The 18,838-nt window shown below is 39.9% G+C and overlaps 1 protein-coding gene across 4 annotated transcripts in view; it reads left to right on the top strand.

Moving 5' to 3' along the window:
• The window catches only part of rabgap1l (RAB GTPase activating protein 1-like), a 138,346-nt gene that overhangs the window by 2,826 nt on the left and 116,682 nt on the right, over positions 1–18,838 (top strand). Inside the window, exons 2-10 of one of the 4 annotated variants that reach the window (XM_078168887.1) lie at positions 2,868–3,082; positions 3,404–3,551; positions 7,391–7,592; positions 8,433–8,607; positions 9,898–10,055; positions 12,007–12,117; positions 13,610–13,676; positions 13,925–14,027; positions 17,124–17,290. In XM_078168887.1, coding sequence (XP_078025013.1) covers positions 2,945–3,082; positions 3,404–3,551; positions 7,391–7,592; positions 8,433–8,607; positions 9,898–10,055; positions 12,007–12,117; positions 13,610–13,676; positions 13,925–14,027; positions 17,124–17,290 — 1,269 coding nt within the window. In that variant the 5' untranslated portion in view covers positions 2,868–2,944. Of the gene's footprint in view, positions 1–2,867; positions 3,083–3,403; positions 3,558–7,387; positions 7,593–8,432; positions 8,608–9,897; positions 10,056–12,006; positions 12,118–13,609; positions 13,677–13,924; positions 14,028–17,123; positions 17,291–18,838 lie in introns of all 4 variants that reach the window. The other 3 variants (XM_033620733.2, XM_078168886.1, XM_033620731.2) reach the window with 3 other exon arrangements.

Below are 18,838 nucleotides of genomic sequence, written 5' to 3'. Positions count from 1 at the left end.
ACAGGCTGAAGAGACAGTAGTTAAGGGAAAAGTTTGTTGCAACCCTCCTGTGTCAGTTTTTCACTAATGCATCTTGTGCACAGGGTCATGTATGACAAAGTAATCAAATATAGTGTGATGATAGGTTTTGTGTTGTCACAGCCAATTTTCCTGGTGTCCAGAGTCGTGTAGTTTACCGCTCTGACTCTCATGACAGGGCTTTCAATATTCCTGTGTGTCTGTTGACACTGTTGACTGTCGCAGCAGGGCTAGTCGACCCGTAGAAACACACTTACGCCCTCATGGATGTAATGTTTCTGGTTAGCTCAGTGCTTGTGGGTGTCGTTCAGTCTGTCTGCACCACTGGCCACTCACAGTTTCCACAGAGCCAGTGGTTGGGTAGTGAGGCGGCCAACTGGGACTGAACTGGAGGAGCAGGCTGGTAATGACTGGGTGCAAACTTGCTACTGTGTTTACAGTTTGAGTTACAGCCAAAGAGGAAGCTAATGTCCGGCCACACAAGGGAAGCAAGAGCAAGAGAGAGGATAGAAGTAGTGTAATCTAACAGCCAAGTTTGTAACGACCGCCTGGCAACTGACGGATGACAGTAAAATTAGTCTTTAACGGATAAATCTGTCACCTAACACATTTTATTGTGCAATTCAGAAGCCTGTCTGTTTGTTTCTTATTTACTTTTGCTGGCAGAAATACATCTTATCACATAGAGTTGTAGTTTTGCCTTTTCGTTTTACAAAAATCTGAGTTACACAGTGCCTTTCAGTGCCAGTGTGTTTGTGTGAGGGAGGGAGCTTATGGGATGTTCTGTTATTGCACAGTCAACATTAAGTAATTATGATTAATTGCCAGTTCAGCATGGCGGCAGTGTGTTTACCACATGCTTCAGACCGAGTCTGACTTTAGAAGAAGAGGCAGGATCCCACAGAGCCAGTGCATACTTTTGCTCTAAATTACATAATGTTCCTTCTCATTGCAGCTTCCTCCATAAGTGAATAAGTGGGAGTGTTCGCTTTCCTGCTTCACGCTGCTCAGTGTAATTGAATAAATGTGATTGGAGCACATGACCCTCTTCCTCTCCACATGTATGTCTGTGCGGTGTGCACATTGATGTATAATTTGTAAGGGTTACTGCCTTTTGTATGCATGTAATCATGTCACTGCGTGTGAATGAACGCTTTTGTTCTTGGCTGTGTGAGTTTGCTTATGCTAATGTGTGCGTGTGATTGTGTGCATGCTCCATAAATGCTGCATAACTCAAATATTAATGAATCATTTGGCCTATGTCAGAAAATAGGAAGAAAAATTTCATCATAATTTCATTTCTCACAGTCCTTAAAGATGTCCTCACATTTCTTGTTTTGTCTGACCAACAGTCCGAACACAAAGATATCCAGTTTACAGTGATCTGAAAGAGCAAAGCAGCAAATCACATTCTAGAAGCTGGAAGCAATTACATTTTTTTTTTAGTTTTTAACAAAAACTTTTTAATTATACGTGTGTTTTATTCATTTATGCTTACTGACTTGCTTACAGCCAGATTTCCTCTGGCTTTGCATGGAGACATGTTTGTTTGTGGTTCAGTCCAGCTCACAGCAAAGTTACAGAGCCAACAGGATGTAACATGTAGAGGCAAGGGACTAATACAGATGTGCAGACAGGCTTTGTCAGTGCTTGTCCTTTGGTGCTGTGCTAGCAAACAAACACACTGACTCAAGAGCAAGAAAAAAAGGAAAAAAAAACAGAGGACAATAGCAATTAACAATCGTCCAAAATATACTTAGAAAGTTGTGTAAGCCACACAGTAGCTTTAGACGGCTAGTGTAATTTCCAGCTTAGTTCGCAATAAGCTGATCACAGAAAACAGTAAATTCTGCTGAATCACCAATCACAAACAGATCTGATAAGATATTGGATACAACAATGTTAGTTCAACTGCTATAGAGTCTAATGTATCCGACCCTTGATGATGAGTTCCCATTTGTACAGACATGCATTTTCTTTCGTTAGTGTTTAAATCACTTGGTCACTTATCTGGTTCTCATAAGAACATAATATAAAATATTTCTTCTCATGACTTAGATTTACTATTTTCTTATAACTGTTTGTCTTACTAGTATTTACTTTATGAAGATGCCCACAAATGCAAAAGTAATGTTGGGGAAAGTCTAGGGCTGAAACACATCTGTGCATCATATTTATTTGTGAGTGCTGACAATTTAATTTGCCAAGAAAGATCCTAAAGTTCTCTATCAAAAAGCATTTTGAGAATTGAGCCGTATAGCTATTTGGCTTCCGGATTTGGCCTGTCAGACACTGTGACAGGCAACTGGCAAATGCCAGAGGGATCTTGAAAACACTAATCACACCCTAAGCACTGAAAACAATTTTAGGAATTGCAGAACAGCAGATTTGTGGTGAGGTTTACAAATTGTGCTCACGTTCTGGGCTGGTATCATTAACTCAAAGATGATAGGGGTTTTAGAGTAACTTTGGCTCAGGCTCATAACCTAAAAATGTGCCCTACAAAACCAGGGATTGTTAGGCTTTTTCCTGGCGTGTCCTGGCTGTGTCTTAGTACTGATTGGGCGTGCTGTGGTTTGGCATTGCACATAACTGACAACACTGCACATGCAACAATACCTTAACTGTGATCTTATTAGTTTAATAGACAGTTGTGCCAACTTGAGTGTAGAGACTCTCTCAATCACTTAGAAAGTCTTGTAACTTTATAATTGAGTAAGTAAAAATGTTTTATTAGCATCCAAAGCCATTGAGTATTTTTATTTTCAGTATGGTGCCTTGAATGTTCACCAAAATACCAGAAAAACACTTCCTGTATAATCTTATGCAATCTGTTTGTCTTCCCACAGAGCTGGGTGGACAGGAGAGGGAGGGGGAGAGCTTCAACCCTGGTCTCCCCAGCCGACCCTGAGTTAACCAGCCAGCCATGGATGACCGCTCCTCACTTGGAAAAGTCAGCAGCTCTACTGAGTCCGTGGCCACCGTCACCAGTGAGGAGTTTGTTCTGGTACAGTCAAGTGCTGCCGGGTCACCGCAAGGTTCCGAGGGCAAACCAAGACTCAAGGTTAGAACCACACAGGGACAGACATTTACACCTGACTTGAATGTGTATACCCCTGTAGAACAAACATGATCCAACAATTTAAAATGGCTGATTAGATGTGTTTGTAGTTTGTATGCTCTGTTGTGTGATTACAACCCAAGAAAGCATGTTGAATGCAAATGGAAACAAGGTGATCGACAATCTTTTGCCAAAGCGCTGACTCTGTCCAGGAAGCTCAACTCTGTCTATCTTTATTTATCCTTGTCCTCACCCTGCTTTATCTCACCTTGTGTGTCCCTCATCCTCCTCCCCAATTTTCTTTTGTTTTCATCTTTCCCCCAGATGGCTATGAATGGGAGTGAGCAGCTGGAGAAAGCTATGGAGGAGGTTTTGGACGATGATGATGAGGTGAAGGTGGAGAAGAGCAACGTGGAAAAGATGGAGAAGCACAGGGACCCAGAGAGCCGAGTCCTGGAACCCCAGCCTGCAGGTACAGGTCTGTTTACAGTCAGTGTGTCCACTTGCAGGCAGTTACAATCTGCCAGTCAGCTGTTCTTTGATTCTCTAGACGTGCATCAAAACTGAAGCATCAGCTATATTGTACTTAGTGCATGAATGTTCTTAAGAGTTAGCAAAAATGTTTTTAGCAAGATGTTATTTTCAAAAGTGGCTGATTGAATTGTGATACTGCAGCTGAAAACTTCCAGAATTCTATGGTTGATTTAACTGGTTAAAAGGTATGTTCAGGGGCGTCGGTGGCTTAGTGGTAGAGCAGGCGCCCCATATACAAGGCTGTTGCCGCAGCGGCCCGGGTCCAGCCTATGGCCCTTTGCTGCATGTCATCCCCCTCTCTCTTTCCCCCCTTCACACTTGGCTGTCCTATACATTAAAGGCAAAAATGCCCAAAAACATATCTTTTAAAAAAAACAAAAAAGGTATGTTCGGTACATTTACAACCTGGACCCTATTTTCCCATGTTTTTGTATTTAAAGGTGTTTTCACACTTGGTCCTTTTCAGCCCTATAAGTGGACTCAGGGCTGTGACTCAGCATTTTTTGCGCATATGTGAACACTCCAAGAGAACTCAGATCCCTCTGAAGCGAACCGAACTCTCATTTCACTTCAAGTCCGTATGTAGCTGACAAAAACAAAAACAAAAAAACCCGTCTTGGTTCATCTTTCCACTGTTCTAACTGTCACCAACTCTGGTTTGGTTTCAATAAACCCTTAATTTATTCAGTTAGATGTGAAATTATGCTGGCACTAAACATACTAAATTTATTGTTCATTTAAATGAACTCTGGTGGATTTGGCGTTGGGAATTTCAGGGCTGTTTCTGGTTAAACAAAAAGGATCTCTGTAGGGATCTTAGTAGTCAAACACTTACAATCAAAACTGGAGCCTGTCAGTGGCAAAAACAACTTTTAGTGGACGATGTGAACCTGCCGCGAGTGGTTACATTGCAACCTGTTTTGCAGGTTGCACTTGGGCAATTGGGGCATGTGGTTACAATGTAACCACTTGGAGCATGTGGGGCTGCAGCGTTCTCAGCACTCTCACTCAACACTGAACTACTTTCAAAAATTGTTGTTCTTTTCAGTCATTTAGACATCAAAACATCAGGAATATAGGATCCAGGCAGGAAAAAACTAAACTTATTCTTAACTCAGAACTATCACTGTACATTGTCATGTTTTAGTGAGCTTGGATATATAATTTTATTATTATTGTAGGATAATGAATCACAAGGAAATACTTGATAGAGTAGCTCAGACAAAACTAAAGGCTCAGGCCATGATGGAAAAATGTTGCATGCACAAAGATATAGTGTTTTCTTTTGTATTTGTTTCTGTGCATGCTCTTGACACTTAAAGTTATTATGGGGTATGAGTTACAAAGAAGTATAAGGTAGTGTAAGTCTTTTTTGCTGAACTGAGTGAAAAATTATTGAAAATTAGCTCTGTGCTGAAAAAATGTAGCCATGTGACACACCAAAGTAAAGGTTTGATCATATCAGATTAGACAGGCTGATATCTGAACTCTTTAATGTTGGCTTGTCCTTGTGTATCAACAAGGACAGGCTGGCCAGCCTGGAAAGCTCAACAAACATTAGTGCTAAAACAACATACTAACAGTAGTCGATATACTGCGCTGTTTATCTCATTGGCAGGTGCAAAGCATTAGCACTACCAGGGTAACAACTTACAGGTTCTAGTGCCTCTGGAGCCTCTCATTATTAAAACTGCACTCATGGCGCTGTTAAATGTTATGTCATTATCAGGGATAAATGGAGTCAACTAACCAACCATATTTAATTATGTTTAGGAATTTTAGATTCTGTCCTGGTTAACTTGTTGCATTTTTAGCTTTCTCGTGTTTTGGTGTCTTGTCCATCCCTGTTCAGTCCTTGTCCTGGTTTTAAAGTCCAAAATATCCACCGTAGTACCCCCAAACATCAGATGTGCTTGTCTGGAGAGTGATTCAGAGACCAGGGATCTCATTTATACATCTGTGTAAAGAATCCACACTAGATGTTTGCGTACATATCCCAAAAAATGTTCTGATTTATAAAAGCATGTGTACACCTGCCAGTACGCAATTTCCTTCTATAAATCCCATATCAACTTGGAATTGTCCATACATGGACCAGCCTCATAGCTACACACCCACATTCAACCATAAATGGTCAATGCAAAGCACCTCAGTAATGCTGATGCATACACATGAGCCGGCTAATCAGTGGTTCTTCACATTAAATCATGGCAACGACTAAAAGGAAAACCAAGAAACTGAGAAATTAAGGTGCTTTTTGGTGAGCTGGAGGCTAGAAAAGCACATAGCCTTTTGTTTGGTGGGCAGTGGGGTCACAAACTAAAGGAAAGGCAGTGATTGGCACGTCTTTGCTAATTTACACAATCCATATGTGCAGATGGTGAAGATGTGCCGCATGAGAAGCGGATTACCGCAGTGTCTCCAGTGCACTCTGTGTGCCTGACAGCTCACTTGTGTTCCCTGCAGCCATTTTAAACATAAAAACCATCTGAAAACTTAAATGGTACTTGGTGATATATGCACTGTATTAGAAGAGATTATTGAAAACTGTTGATAAAGTGTACTGCAATTATTTAGTGGTGTATGATGTTATCTTAGATTTCTACAGCTGATAACTTTAATGTCATCAGTTAGCCTGGTTAACGTGGTTGCGGTGAAATTGACTCAGTATATTCATGCTTATTATCGGGTAAAGGAAAGCCAAACTTGAAAAAATGTGCGTACACATGGGTCAGAGTTTCTCTAAATTTATGCACATTCCCTCATCAAGTTTTTCTTTATAAATCCCAATTTATGCTTAGAAAGAAGTCAAGACACACCCTTTTTTGTGTGTATGCCGTGGGTCCAAATGAGGCTCCAGAAGCTTCAGCTCTTCAAACGCTACACAAAGATACCTGTCATGCCCCAAATCTGAGAAGATAAAGTTGATTGATATGCGCTTCTGTATGTGTTTTTGGGTGAAGTCTTGTGGTGGCGTGAAGCTCCTCACTTTCAGGTGAAATGAAACAGCAAGTGATATCATGTGTTACAGAGGAAGGAAGCACATGGCTGTCTCTCTGTTTTTAGACCTACAGTGTGTTTAGCGATTGTTGTTTGAGATGAAGTTTGTAGCAGAGCGAACTGCAAAAAATCAAGGTGTGTAAAGGTTTTTTCAAAGTGCTGTGTCATTATTTTGAAACATATTATATATAGGTTAAAACAGGAATGGCTGTTTCTGTAACTGGCATTTTTAGATTGTAGACAAATGGTTTTACAGTAGGACACACATCTTTATTTTTTTACCTGCAGTTATTTAATTCCTCATGTCGTCAGTGGTACCAGTGTTTTTGTTCTTTACAACCGCCGAGTAAACTAAGAGGAAATGGTTAGTGGGGTGTATGGTAAGAGCCAGTCAGCAGTGGAAGTCCAGCTGCTGCTCTCATTGTTCTGCTTCCTGTTTGCAAAGTGTGAAAGTATCAGGTCAAAGTTCACTTCAGAGAAGACCCCCTAACTTCCTGTGCAGGTCTCTTTTCACCTTCTGCTGATTTTTATTTCTTCCTTTGTTATTGTTTTAGTCTGTCTCTCCCTCCTCTGAAATGCACCAGTCTGTTGCAGATCTGTTAGACCACAGGTTGTGAAATTTTATTCTCATGAAGCTTTGTTAATATCATCTTGGTTAAGATGTTATGACATAGTAGAGAAGCAGACATCCGTTTACCCCAAGGACATGTTTCAGCTTTTCAAAAAAAAGAAAACAAACCGAAACAATATTCTAACCTCTCTGTTTGTCCACAGAAGCATGTCCAGCACCACCAAGCCCCACAGTGCTGGAAGAGGACAGTGTCCAGTTCAACAAGCTGTCCTACCTCGGCTGCACCTGGGTCAAAGCCCCGCGCAACGAGGCAGAGGCACAGAGGGCCATGGCCACCCTGCGTGCCGAAAGTGCCATCCCCATTCCTATAACCCTGCATGTGCCCTGTGGATCAGACGGCTCTGTCAGGTCAGCCATACATTGAGACAGGGACTGTGTATATTGAGACCTGGATCTGTTTGAAATGGGCTATGGGAAAAGAGAAGTTAAAATTGGTAGTTTAACACTTGACAAATTGACAGTAAAGACACTAAAATATAGTCCAGTATAGCAGTAATCAGTACGACCATCACATACAGTAAACCAGTCATAACTGTCTTGGTGAACTTGTCTATAAAACCTCTGAGGCTGACCACGACATGACTACATGTTTGTTAAAGCAGAACTTTGCTACAGCACACACCACAGGTTCCTGTATGCAGTATGCAACCTATAAGTACAAACGAGCAGATTAAAATGAATTAGATGGCACTTACATGTGCCCTTCACTTCTGAAGCCTGTTATGCAGCAGAAGAAGTAAAGTTATAGATGAAGTGGACATTACATGAGTGGAGACAAACTTCTCTGCAATCCTGAGTCATGAAATGAAAAGGGAACATGATGTGTATATATACACTAAAAAGGAAATGAGACATGGCTTTGTTTTTTTGGGGTTTTTTTGACCACACTGAAAATGTTGATATCTCTGCTCTGCTCGATAACGGTGACATGGATGCCTTATCTCTTGATTGAATGGAAGCTTGGTTGAATGTAAAATCTAATGCGACATACTATCTTGAGGTGGGCTATTACTGTACAGAACTGACGCTGTGCCTAAAATAATATGAAGTATCGGAAGCCAATGTTTTATGATATGAGACAACATTGTTAAAGTTTTAAAATTTCATATTTTTGATCTGCTGACACACTGATTATAAGTCTGGACCAGAGCATCGTTTTCACATGTAAAATGAAATGACTCTCCCCAGGATTGTTGACCAGGCCTCGGGTACAGAGATCGCCTCATTTCCCATCTACAAGGTCTTGTTCTGTGCACGTGGACAGGAGGGTTCGATAGAAAGTGACTGCTTCTCTTTCACTGAGAGTTACCGGAGCTCTGAGGACTTCCAGATTCACGTCTTCTCCTGCCACATCAAAGAGGCCGTGAGTTACATACATATATTGCACATTACAATTATAATGTTCCCCATTACAATGACTAGCAGTGGCTCAGCATGGTTTTCACTCCTCTGTGGAACATGGTCCCTTAACATTTAGGTACAAGTTGGCTTTAAAGGAAAGTCATGACTGCATTGATTTTTGTCATCGTGTTTAATCCAGATCTCCACTAGATGACTGGATGATCAGTGATGGTCATTCTACCACCACAACAAACTCTGTTTTCAAATTTAACACTTAAAAGTTTCTTTAATAGATATCAGTAACTTTTCCAACTATGCATCAGTTACTTTAGTCACTTAAACAAGATTATGAGTGGTGTGTTACCTGCATACCAATAATTAATTCAATAAAAAACAGTATTTAATCAAAGAACGTAAGGCCAAATTGCCTCAGAAGTTACCATATAACCTGCTACTGACAAGGATTTAGAGGTTATTTTTTAAAGAGTGTCTGGTAGGGCTTACTCCACATAAAACGCTCAGGGGTTACATTACATCACTCCCAGCAAACTTCCAGGAGAACCATTACAGCAAAACATGTTGCATGTTGCATGTTGTTCACCACTGAGCATCTTTGTAACTGGTACTGATGGCGTAATAATGATGATAATACTACAACTACAACCACTACTACTACTACTACTACTACTACCACTACCACTAATAATAATAATAATAATAATAATAATAATGATAATGATGATAATAATAATAATAATAATAATAATAACAAATTTAGTTTTTAGTACAAGATCATCCACAAAAATAATAAATACAGTACTCCTTCATAATCAGTGTGTACTTGTCTGTTGTAAATTTATTCTCAAGTGGCAGAATTGTGAAGCTGACTACAGGCTGCAGACTCTAATACACACATACCCACTTCTGTTGTAACTTTAAGAACAGACATCTCAGTAAAAATGGCAGGGTTGTGCTACAGTCCTAGAAGAACTAATAATGGTTAACCAGCAGAGGGCGCTGTTGTCTTTTTTATTTTCTTAATAATATCTGATTCTACTCTTGTTGTGTCTATCTATTCTATACTATATCTTACTACAATTATATGTTCTGTTATTTTCTGTTCGCTTATATTAATTCTTTTTACTCATTTCCTTTTGCAGCATATTAAGTCATCTTTTTTTAACTTGCTCTTAAATTAGTGTATTTCACTTAGATTTTATTCTTTTTTTAAACTAAATATTTCATCCGTAATCTTTTCCACCTCCTTGTCATTCTGTCAGTAAACCTTCTATTTTCATTTTCTTTTTTCCAGGTCAGTCGTATCCTGTACAGTTTCTCCACAGCCTTTCGGCGCTCTTCGCGGCCAACAGACATCAGGGACATGGCGCTGTCCAGTCCGCCTGACGGCGACCTCTACACCTTCACTGTGTCACTGGAGATCAAAGAGGATGATGGCAAGGGCAACTACAGGTACTTGTGCTCACACACACACACACACACACACACACAGTCACACTACAGTTAAATGATATAGGTGTCTCTGTGTAATGGGTGTATAACTTTACAAGAAGTATGATACCTTTATATCTTTTACATTGTAGGTGAATATTGTGTGAGAAATAAACACACTTTTATAGAAGAACGATGATGCAACATTTTAGCATTATTCCTCTCGATCAGCTGTCTTGGAGAGGTGGTGAGGATATTATAGCTAATAATAAAGATAAACATTAAGATGTTTACCTATGTTCTTTCACTAAATGTCTAAGCTATGCATAATGTTGATGACACCTCAAGTTTTTATAAATGTAGCTATTTCAATGTTCACATGTGGGGCTTTAATTTTGGAATTCTCTAAATTGATACAATAAAAATTACTGTTACTAATTACTAATACTGATTTTTCTTTCCAGTGACTCAAAGTCAAATTTAGTTAGATTTCATCTTTCCAATTTATAAAACACACAGTTTTAGACTTCCTGTGAATCTAATTAAACTTACTTTCATAAATCTATTTTGTGTATATTATTTATTATTATTATTATTATTTTGAAAAGAGGACATAGTCACGTGTCCCAGACCGGTTCAATTAAGTAACTGGGCATTTACCATAAAGGCCAGAATATGGGTGCACTCCAACTTTAGCGGTAGCTGGTTTGAGCACGGCGATGCGAGGGACGGCTGTCTTGTTCTCCACCCGCTCCTGTGTTTCTCCCCGCTAGGTCGATGGACCTGCACTTGTATAGCGCCTTTTTAGTCATCTACGTATCCTGTACAGTTAGACGCTATGAGTCACAGTCACCCATTCACACACACATTCATACGCTGGTGGCTGAGGCTACCATACAAGGTACCACCTGCTACTCAGTTTTGTTTTAACGCACTCACACACTGATGGAGCAGCCATCTGGAGCAATTTGAGGTTCAGTAACTTACTTGACTTGCAGACTGGAGGAGCTGGGGATCGAACCACCGATCTTCAGATTAGTGGACGACCCACTCTATCTTCTAACCCACAGCTGCTGTGGTGTTTGTCTCTTTCAAAGAATTTTAAGTGCGTCTTGCCGCAACTTTGCATGTTACAACTGGAGCAAATAATGTGCAGTCTTTCACGTGGAAATAAAGCCTCAACATTAAACCCAAGACTGAAGTATAAAGGATCATGGGGCATTATTTCAGCCTTACATATCAAGGTTATTTCTTAATATCTATATGTGAATTTATTATCAAAAAACTAATGAATAAAATTTCTCAGTGGTAAGGTGGGACAAGATGCCCCCCTCCAATAAAAGTAAGGGAAACACTCTTATTGTATGATCATGTGATGCCATGATACATTTTTTGCGGAAAGCTCTGTGATAAATGTGAATTACACACATACATAAACACATTTGGTGTTTCTTGTTATCAGCTGAGGGCCGAGCGTTTGTATCACAGATACGTTGATAGTTGGAAAGCTTTAAAGTGCTGCCGCAATACTCTTTTATCTGACTGTTATTGTTCACCCGTAAAGAACATGAAGCTTATCGGCACAGTAAGACAATTTTTCCATTTTCACAAGCCATCATATATCGAGTATCTTAGTGATGGATTTTCATTTTCTGTTCTCCTCTGAAATAAAATGTCCCAATAGCTGTTCTGAAAGCACAGTAGGCGCTCGTAAAATATAATACACTCAGAAGACTCCAGGAAAAGATATGTCATATTTTATCTTAAAGTGGGCGAGTCATATTAAGGTTAAGAAGATCCAGCAAAGAAATGGGCATTAGGCAGTACAATAACATAAAACAAGATAAATTCAAAAGACATCTAAATCTACGCTGAGGAACACCACAGTACAACACTACAAAAAAATCTAAAGTGAATCATATTTAAGTCCCCGAGGTTATGTCTAACAACCGCCTGTTCTCCCCCTCCACAGTCCAGTGCCTAAGGACAGAGATAAATTCTACTTCAAGCTGCGACAGGGCGTTCAGAAGAAGGTCGTGGTTTCAGTTCAGCAGCTGTGCAACAAGGAGCTGGGCATCGAGAGGTGAGGATCACTGTAAAAAGAAATGATGCATGACGAGGTCGTGGTAACCTTCCGCTGGGGGGTCTTTGTTAGGGATGAGGTCTGTGTCACAGGTGTAGCGCTGCAGTTATTCCTCACCTATTTTTATTTCTCAGGAGGGATTACATCTTATCTACTGTATAGGTTCACTCCAGTTAATCTTGGAATTGGCTTTCCAAACGTTAGGCCATTAACCATTTCCTTGCACTAAAACTTTGCTTTTGTTTTTTTAATATGATTGTCTTAACTTGCTATATTCAGCCTTTACAAATATCTTGATGCTGTTACCATCAAAGTTTGTAAGGTGAATATCTCAAAAAAAGTAAAAAGAGTCAAACCACCCAAACAGAATAATAAAAACCAACACCCAAACAGAGGAATACAGATGTTCTTAAATCACTTTCGACTTCCTGCAATCGCTCTCATTTTTATGTGTTTACATGCTCTAGCAGCACGGCAGCACCAAAGAACTAGGTCATCTTTATCACTCCCCTCCTTTCTTCTTCAATCCCTCACCTCCTGTCGCTATCAGAGGGAGACAGACACCTGCCCTCCGCTTTATTTTTAGTGTCTATGGAAACCCCTATTGTGTTTAGCAATGATCCCTTCAAAGGGGGTGCTCAGCCCATGTTTGAGGACACTTTAACTTTATTTTATTAATATTAATTTTTGTAATAGCCATGGTCTCAATGGTTAATTCTTTGGAAATGTTTCAAGGTTTTGCATCATGTGTTGTGTTGATGCAGTAGTGAGCAGCTTCTAAAAGCCTTTTACCTGTAAGTCTTTACAAATCCTGTTGAAATATCACTTTGGAAGACACGTGACACTCATCTTTCAACCTCAGTACGAGCCCTGTCAGGTTAGTGCTGGTAACTGTGAATGTGTTCTTATGCAATGCATTTCTGAAACCAAGAGATTCCAAAGCAGACCACATGATGGCACCTCCGACCTCAAGCTGAAGGGGCTTCACTATAACAGATGATGTTGGATTGGTGTGAAGAAGTGGAAACAACATAAACTATGCTGCTTCAGTAGAGTGCAAGACCTTCGATATGTGTATTAAAATATTGTTTATTGTTTTTTTGTTTTTTGTTTTTTTTTTCAACTTCCTGTGTATGTGCTGCACGTTTCTGTGTGAGGGGCATGGCCAGCAGTGGCAGGGAGAGCTGGGTCTGTTATTGTCTTAAAGGGGCTTTGACATGCTCGGCTAGATTCTTTTGGGCCCCACAGGTCATCAAGATAATTTTCATTTTTGGCCAAGATTATATACTTATGACTTTTTCTAAATTGACCAGTGCACAATACTGGAATACTTTTAGGTCCTTTCAGAGTGTCAGCTTAATGCCCAGTGGATTAAAATGCATTCTCATTACAATATTATGAGTTCAATTTGGTCAGTCGTCCTTATTCCAGTCTCTGAAGTGGACTTTGTGATTACTGATATGGGGTCATACCTCCTTTGTCTTTCCTCCAGGTGTTTTGGGATGCTGCTGAGTCCAGGACAGAAAGTCTGCAACAGTGATATGCATCTACTAGACATGGTGAGCAGGACACACTTTAGTTAATTTAGCCAGACTTTTTATGTTTTTTTCAGTTCAGACCTGCAGGTTAATAATCTATTTACCCACTTTTCTTTGGCCCAGTATGTATTTATGAAACTGTTCAAAATGTTACACCAACCTGTATTTATGTTTTACGTTAATAATTTTACAAAAACCTTTTAATGTTGCTATTTGTACAACAATATATTTTTTACAAGCCCATAATCCATGCTTTGATATCTACACAGGAGTCGATGGGAAAGAGCTCCGATGGGAAGGCCTATGTAATCACAGGAACATGGAACCCCAACATGCCCGCCTTCCAGCCACTGAATGAAGACACGCCTAAAGGTGAGACGAGTTACTGTCCCCTAGATATTGTCACACAGATTATATGTTTGTCCACATTCAGAGAAGCTGTGAAACATGAAAGGTTTGTAATTGTAAAAAGAAATTTGGAGAAAGAGGGATAGTTTATAGTTTAGGTCATAATTGTTTTCTGAATATTAAAGAACCTGAATTGAACAGAACATAAAATTAAATATTCATGAATTAGGTACACAAAAATATATTTAAAACATGTAAGTATTAAAGTTAAAATAGATTTGAAATGTGTGTTCATAAACGGCAGTGTGCTCAGATATAAGCACAATGGAGTCAAACAAGTAGATAATCGTGTACCTGGAGAAGGACCAATTTTATGTATTAGTTGTTTAATTATATATTTTTTACATTATTTTACATACTGAACAGAAAAAAAGAGTGTCCAAAAAGTGACCAATAAATAAATAAATGAATAAATATTAAAAAAAATAGCGGGCATCATACCCATCCCCAACTCTCACCAGCCCTTGCAACTTAGAGACAGCATGAAATAAATAAAAGGGCGTTATAGGCAAATACCAGGAAACTTACAGAGACTGGGTAAGCCCATTCAGGAAACCCTGTAATATGAAAGATAAAAGAGTAGGCTGTGTTTTAAGTAAGGCTCCCAGACTTTACAAAAAGCATCCACTGAAGAATGAAGCATGCAGATGATATATTCATTAAGAACATGCTGTATTAAAAGAGTAATATATTCTTCCTGGCAGCAAAAGTCAAAAGCTTGAAGAGCCTCTTGTGTTTGATATTTTTAATTTCACCATCAGGGTGACTAATTAGGGGGCACATATGATCTAATTCTATTTGAACACCAAATACAAAACACAGTTCATCCACAATAATAGACCAATAGCTTTGTAGCTTCACACATACCCAGAAAGAGGGAATGTAGCTGCCAGTCTCCGAGTTACAGCAGAGCGGAGATGCATCAGCCTCCATCGAAGTAGAATTTGGTTTGATTACGGATGGATATGATTTTATTGTTTTTGAAAAGGTAGTATTTTTATGTGATCAGACTGGATCCCACAGGCTTTATCCAGGCAGAGAAGCTTGCCTTACAAAATTACAGCTAACAAATTAGACCACTTGGCAACTTGCTGACTTGGAGGCTGAGAGCTTGACTTAAAGGAAAATGGCAGGTCTGTCAAAGCAGTCTACCTCATGGGAGTGGGGCAGTATAAATCCCCAACCTCAACACACATACACACGCACACACACGCACACACAGCTCTCCTCACTGACAGACAAGTCAGAGACATTTAAGAGAAGGCGATAAATGTTACACATGCTTTGTAATCCCTATCATGATACACACTTTTAGTTTAATTGTTTACAAAAGAGAATTATTTTAATTTGGAGCTCGTGGTAATTTTTGAAATGGAGGTTTAAAAACTGATAAATAATAAATATCTGATAACAGCGGCAGCAAAAACGGTGTGATTGTTTCCTGCATTCTAGTGACTTTTGAAGAATGAAAATAACGAAATACTCTGCAGCAGCAATTATGTTAAATACTTTTAATTTGGTTTAGATTTTCGTATGACCCTCGTACTCTGGAAGAGTATAATGAGTGGAAGGGAGGCCAGGCTGTAGGCTTGGTTTACACCAGGGATCCACAGCTGGCTGTGTTCCCTGGCCCACACACCTCTGGGTACTTGATGCCTAAGCAAGGTGAGATGGGATGTTCATGGTTTGTGGAAGACAGCTGGGTACCCCGCTGTGGAGAAGGAGGGCAAGCCAGCCCCCCCCCCCCCCCCCCAACCCCTGAGGTACTCCCCAATCCCCTGCTAGAGCGTCCCATCGGACTTACGAGGAACATGGTCAGCATGGAGATGAGGTGTCCACCTGCAGCAGCACATGCAGGCCTGACGGGCGCCCATCTCTGGGAGACAGGGGAAATCTTTTAGGGTTGCAATGCTTGGCTTAAACACACTATACAGTGCCAGAGACAGACTGTACAAACTAAAAGATAAAGGGTGTGAAAATTTGTCATGAATCTGGAGAAATATGGCTGAATTGTAACCTTGGGAGGAAGATGAGAGAGAGAAATGAAACACGGAAGTCCCCTGGGAAAATCAGGAAGGATGGCAGGTGCCGTCTACTATAGCCAAACCTTGTTTTACTGACTGTCAGGAAATAGTGATTGCTTTCAGTTATTTTATAGCTTAAATAACTGTCTTAATATCAGCATCAGCACTCACAGTATCTGAAGCTTTGAACAATTCTTTTCCCCCAAAAAAATATGTCTTAAAACCTGGAGTATGTTTCTGACATAATCATAATTGCAATCTGTCTTAAGGTGCTGGTGGTTAATTTTTGTTCTTCCACAACTTGATTTAAAAAAAAAACTCCCCATGGTGAAATAACTTCTCAGCCCCTCTATCTCCTTTCCATTTGTTTATTCCTCCTTAATAATTAGACTGTCCCTTAAACAGAAGCATGAAGTGATAAGTTAGTGTGTAGTGTAGGCTCACATCTTTCTGTGTTTGAAAACCTTGTATAAACCAAAATCTCTGCACTATTAAAAAACAAGTTACAGAGCTCATCAAGCAGGATGAACTTTTCACCTAACAAATAAATTAGTAGACTGCAGCTGTGAAGGTGGAAACATCGGTGTTATGTCCTTATCCACTAGGGGGTATGGCATCCCCACAGGATACATATTGAGGATATGCTGCTTCCCAGTAGAAGCCAGTCAGATGGAAAGCAAAATCTTTTAAACCTACAGTTACATTTATGGATTTCTTCAGTCATTGTGAAGTTTGTTTTACTGGTTCTGACTTTTTTTAAAGAAAAAAATATTGGCACCACAACTGAAGGTTGGATTGCCGCCAGAGGTTGGTGCAGACATGCCAGTGTGTAGCAGCTTTTGGACAGTTCATAATCTGGTAACACTTTGAAAGCTGCGTGCACCTAGAGCTGTTTATCATGTGTACGTAACACTGTGGTTCAACCTTTTAAACAGTACTGACATCAGGGAAATGGACTTCAGTGACTGAAATCAAGTATAAATAAAAGGAGAGTCCTTTTTTCATTCCTGTTTTGCTTTCTCTCTGTTTGCTCCAGATAAGCAGGTCTACATCACAGTGGCAGTGGACCTGGTGGTCACCGAGGTGTTGGAGCCAGTTCGCTTCCTGCTGGAAACTCTGGTCAGGGTATATCCATCAAATGAACGCTTCTGGTACTTCAGCCGCAAGACCTTCAGTGAGACCTTCTACCTCAAACTCAGACAGGTATCTGTGCAGCAACTATTACAGCCTTCACAGAACCCATTTTCATAACCTTACATACACCACTGTATTTGTTGTTTAGTGGAAACAGATAACATTTCAGGTCAGCAGCTGTCAGCAGCAGTTGTAGCGTGGCTAAGAGCGTTAGCTTCACCCTCTGCTCTTTCGCCGGTGGTTTCTGATGTGGACAATATGTCAGAGTCTCTTGCTTGAAGAGTTACAAAATGATCTATTGAGCTAAATAGGCAGTATGTTTCAATAGTGTGTAACTGTTAGCTAACTAGTTTACCTCACTGTTATGGATAAGTGCAACATAGTGATTTAGCATTAGCTAACTGACATGATTGCACAAGTATTTGTGGGTGACAAATAGCCTATCATTAATGTTGCATATAGTAAATTAGAGTGTTCTAATGATTAGGCCAATTGATCTTTGCTGTTAATATTTTGGTTTCATGTTAATGTGTATTTTCAGAATATTGGGGGGGGGGGGGGGGCAACAACAAAAACATATTAATTGGCAGCCCTTATGCAGTAACTCTGAGGAGCCCCTAAGAGTTGTAGACCCCCAGTTGGAGACCCAGGTCTTAGATGGTTCGTAGGTATATTTGAATTTGTTAGGATCTAGTTTGTTGGCTCATTTATAGCTTGTCTGTAGATGGTGCTTCATTGATTGATTGTGGGGTAGGGCAATACTATGCATTTGGATTTTGTGAGATTTTGCCATCCTGTTTTATAATATATCTGGGTGTAGTAAGACAGTTGCAAAACACTGAGCAGTGCTGCTTAATGGCCACATTGGATTTCTTTGTATGATTTTTGTATCTCTGATGAAGATTTTTTTAAGTATAAAAGACATCCCTCTTTTTTATTTATACAGTAACAGTCTCTCAATTGAGAGAAACTCAGAGAACTGCCTATAGAGAAGAGAACTTTCTATATCACAATATATATTGATATCACCATGGGAATATTATGTCGCCCTCTCGAATTGCTTTTTTTTTTTAATCCATGATCAAGTAAGTGGTTAAGTCTTCGCCCAAAAGTTTAGCATTTAATCTAATTTGTTGACATAGCTTGACTAATACCTGAAATTACATGTGGTTCATTTATGTATATTATATTTAAACACCTGATATTATTTGTCAATGTACACAGTAGAATTATATCATGCTTTACCCACAGTGTTCCCTCCCACTGTCCCGCAAACAAACAAAATTTAATGACACAAATACATGAACTCAGGGAGTCTCAGGAGGGACCTCTGGCACAGAACAGTTTCAGCCATATTGCTTTCACATGGTTATTTAAGTTAAGTCAAGTTTATTGATAGAGTCTAACATCACATATGTCTCAGAGGGCTTCACAGTGGCATCACTACCCAACTCAACCCCAGTCGCAGAGACAAGGGAAAAGTAGAGCGGGTAGATGGGCAGCTTGGAAGAGCTGTGGAGTGGAGGAGGAGGTCAGAGCGGGCATTTGGAGGCGTGGTGGTATGTCTGTGACCAGTGAAATGCTGTGCCCAAGAGAGCTGAAACACTTGGGTCGTCG

This window comes from Epinephelus lanceolatus, chromosome 6 (genome assembly GCF_041903045.1).
Source record: "Epinephelus lanceolatus isolate andai-2023 chromosome 6, ASM4190304v1, whole genome shotgun sequence".
Classification (NCBI taxonomy): Eukaryota; Metazoa; Chordata; class Actinopteri; order Perciformes; family Serranidae; genus Epinephelus; species Epinephelus lanceolatus.
This window is presented reverse-complemented; position numbering and strand designations above follow the sequence as displayed.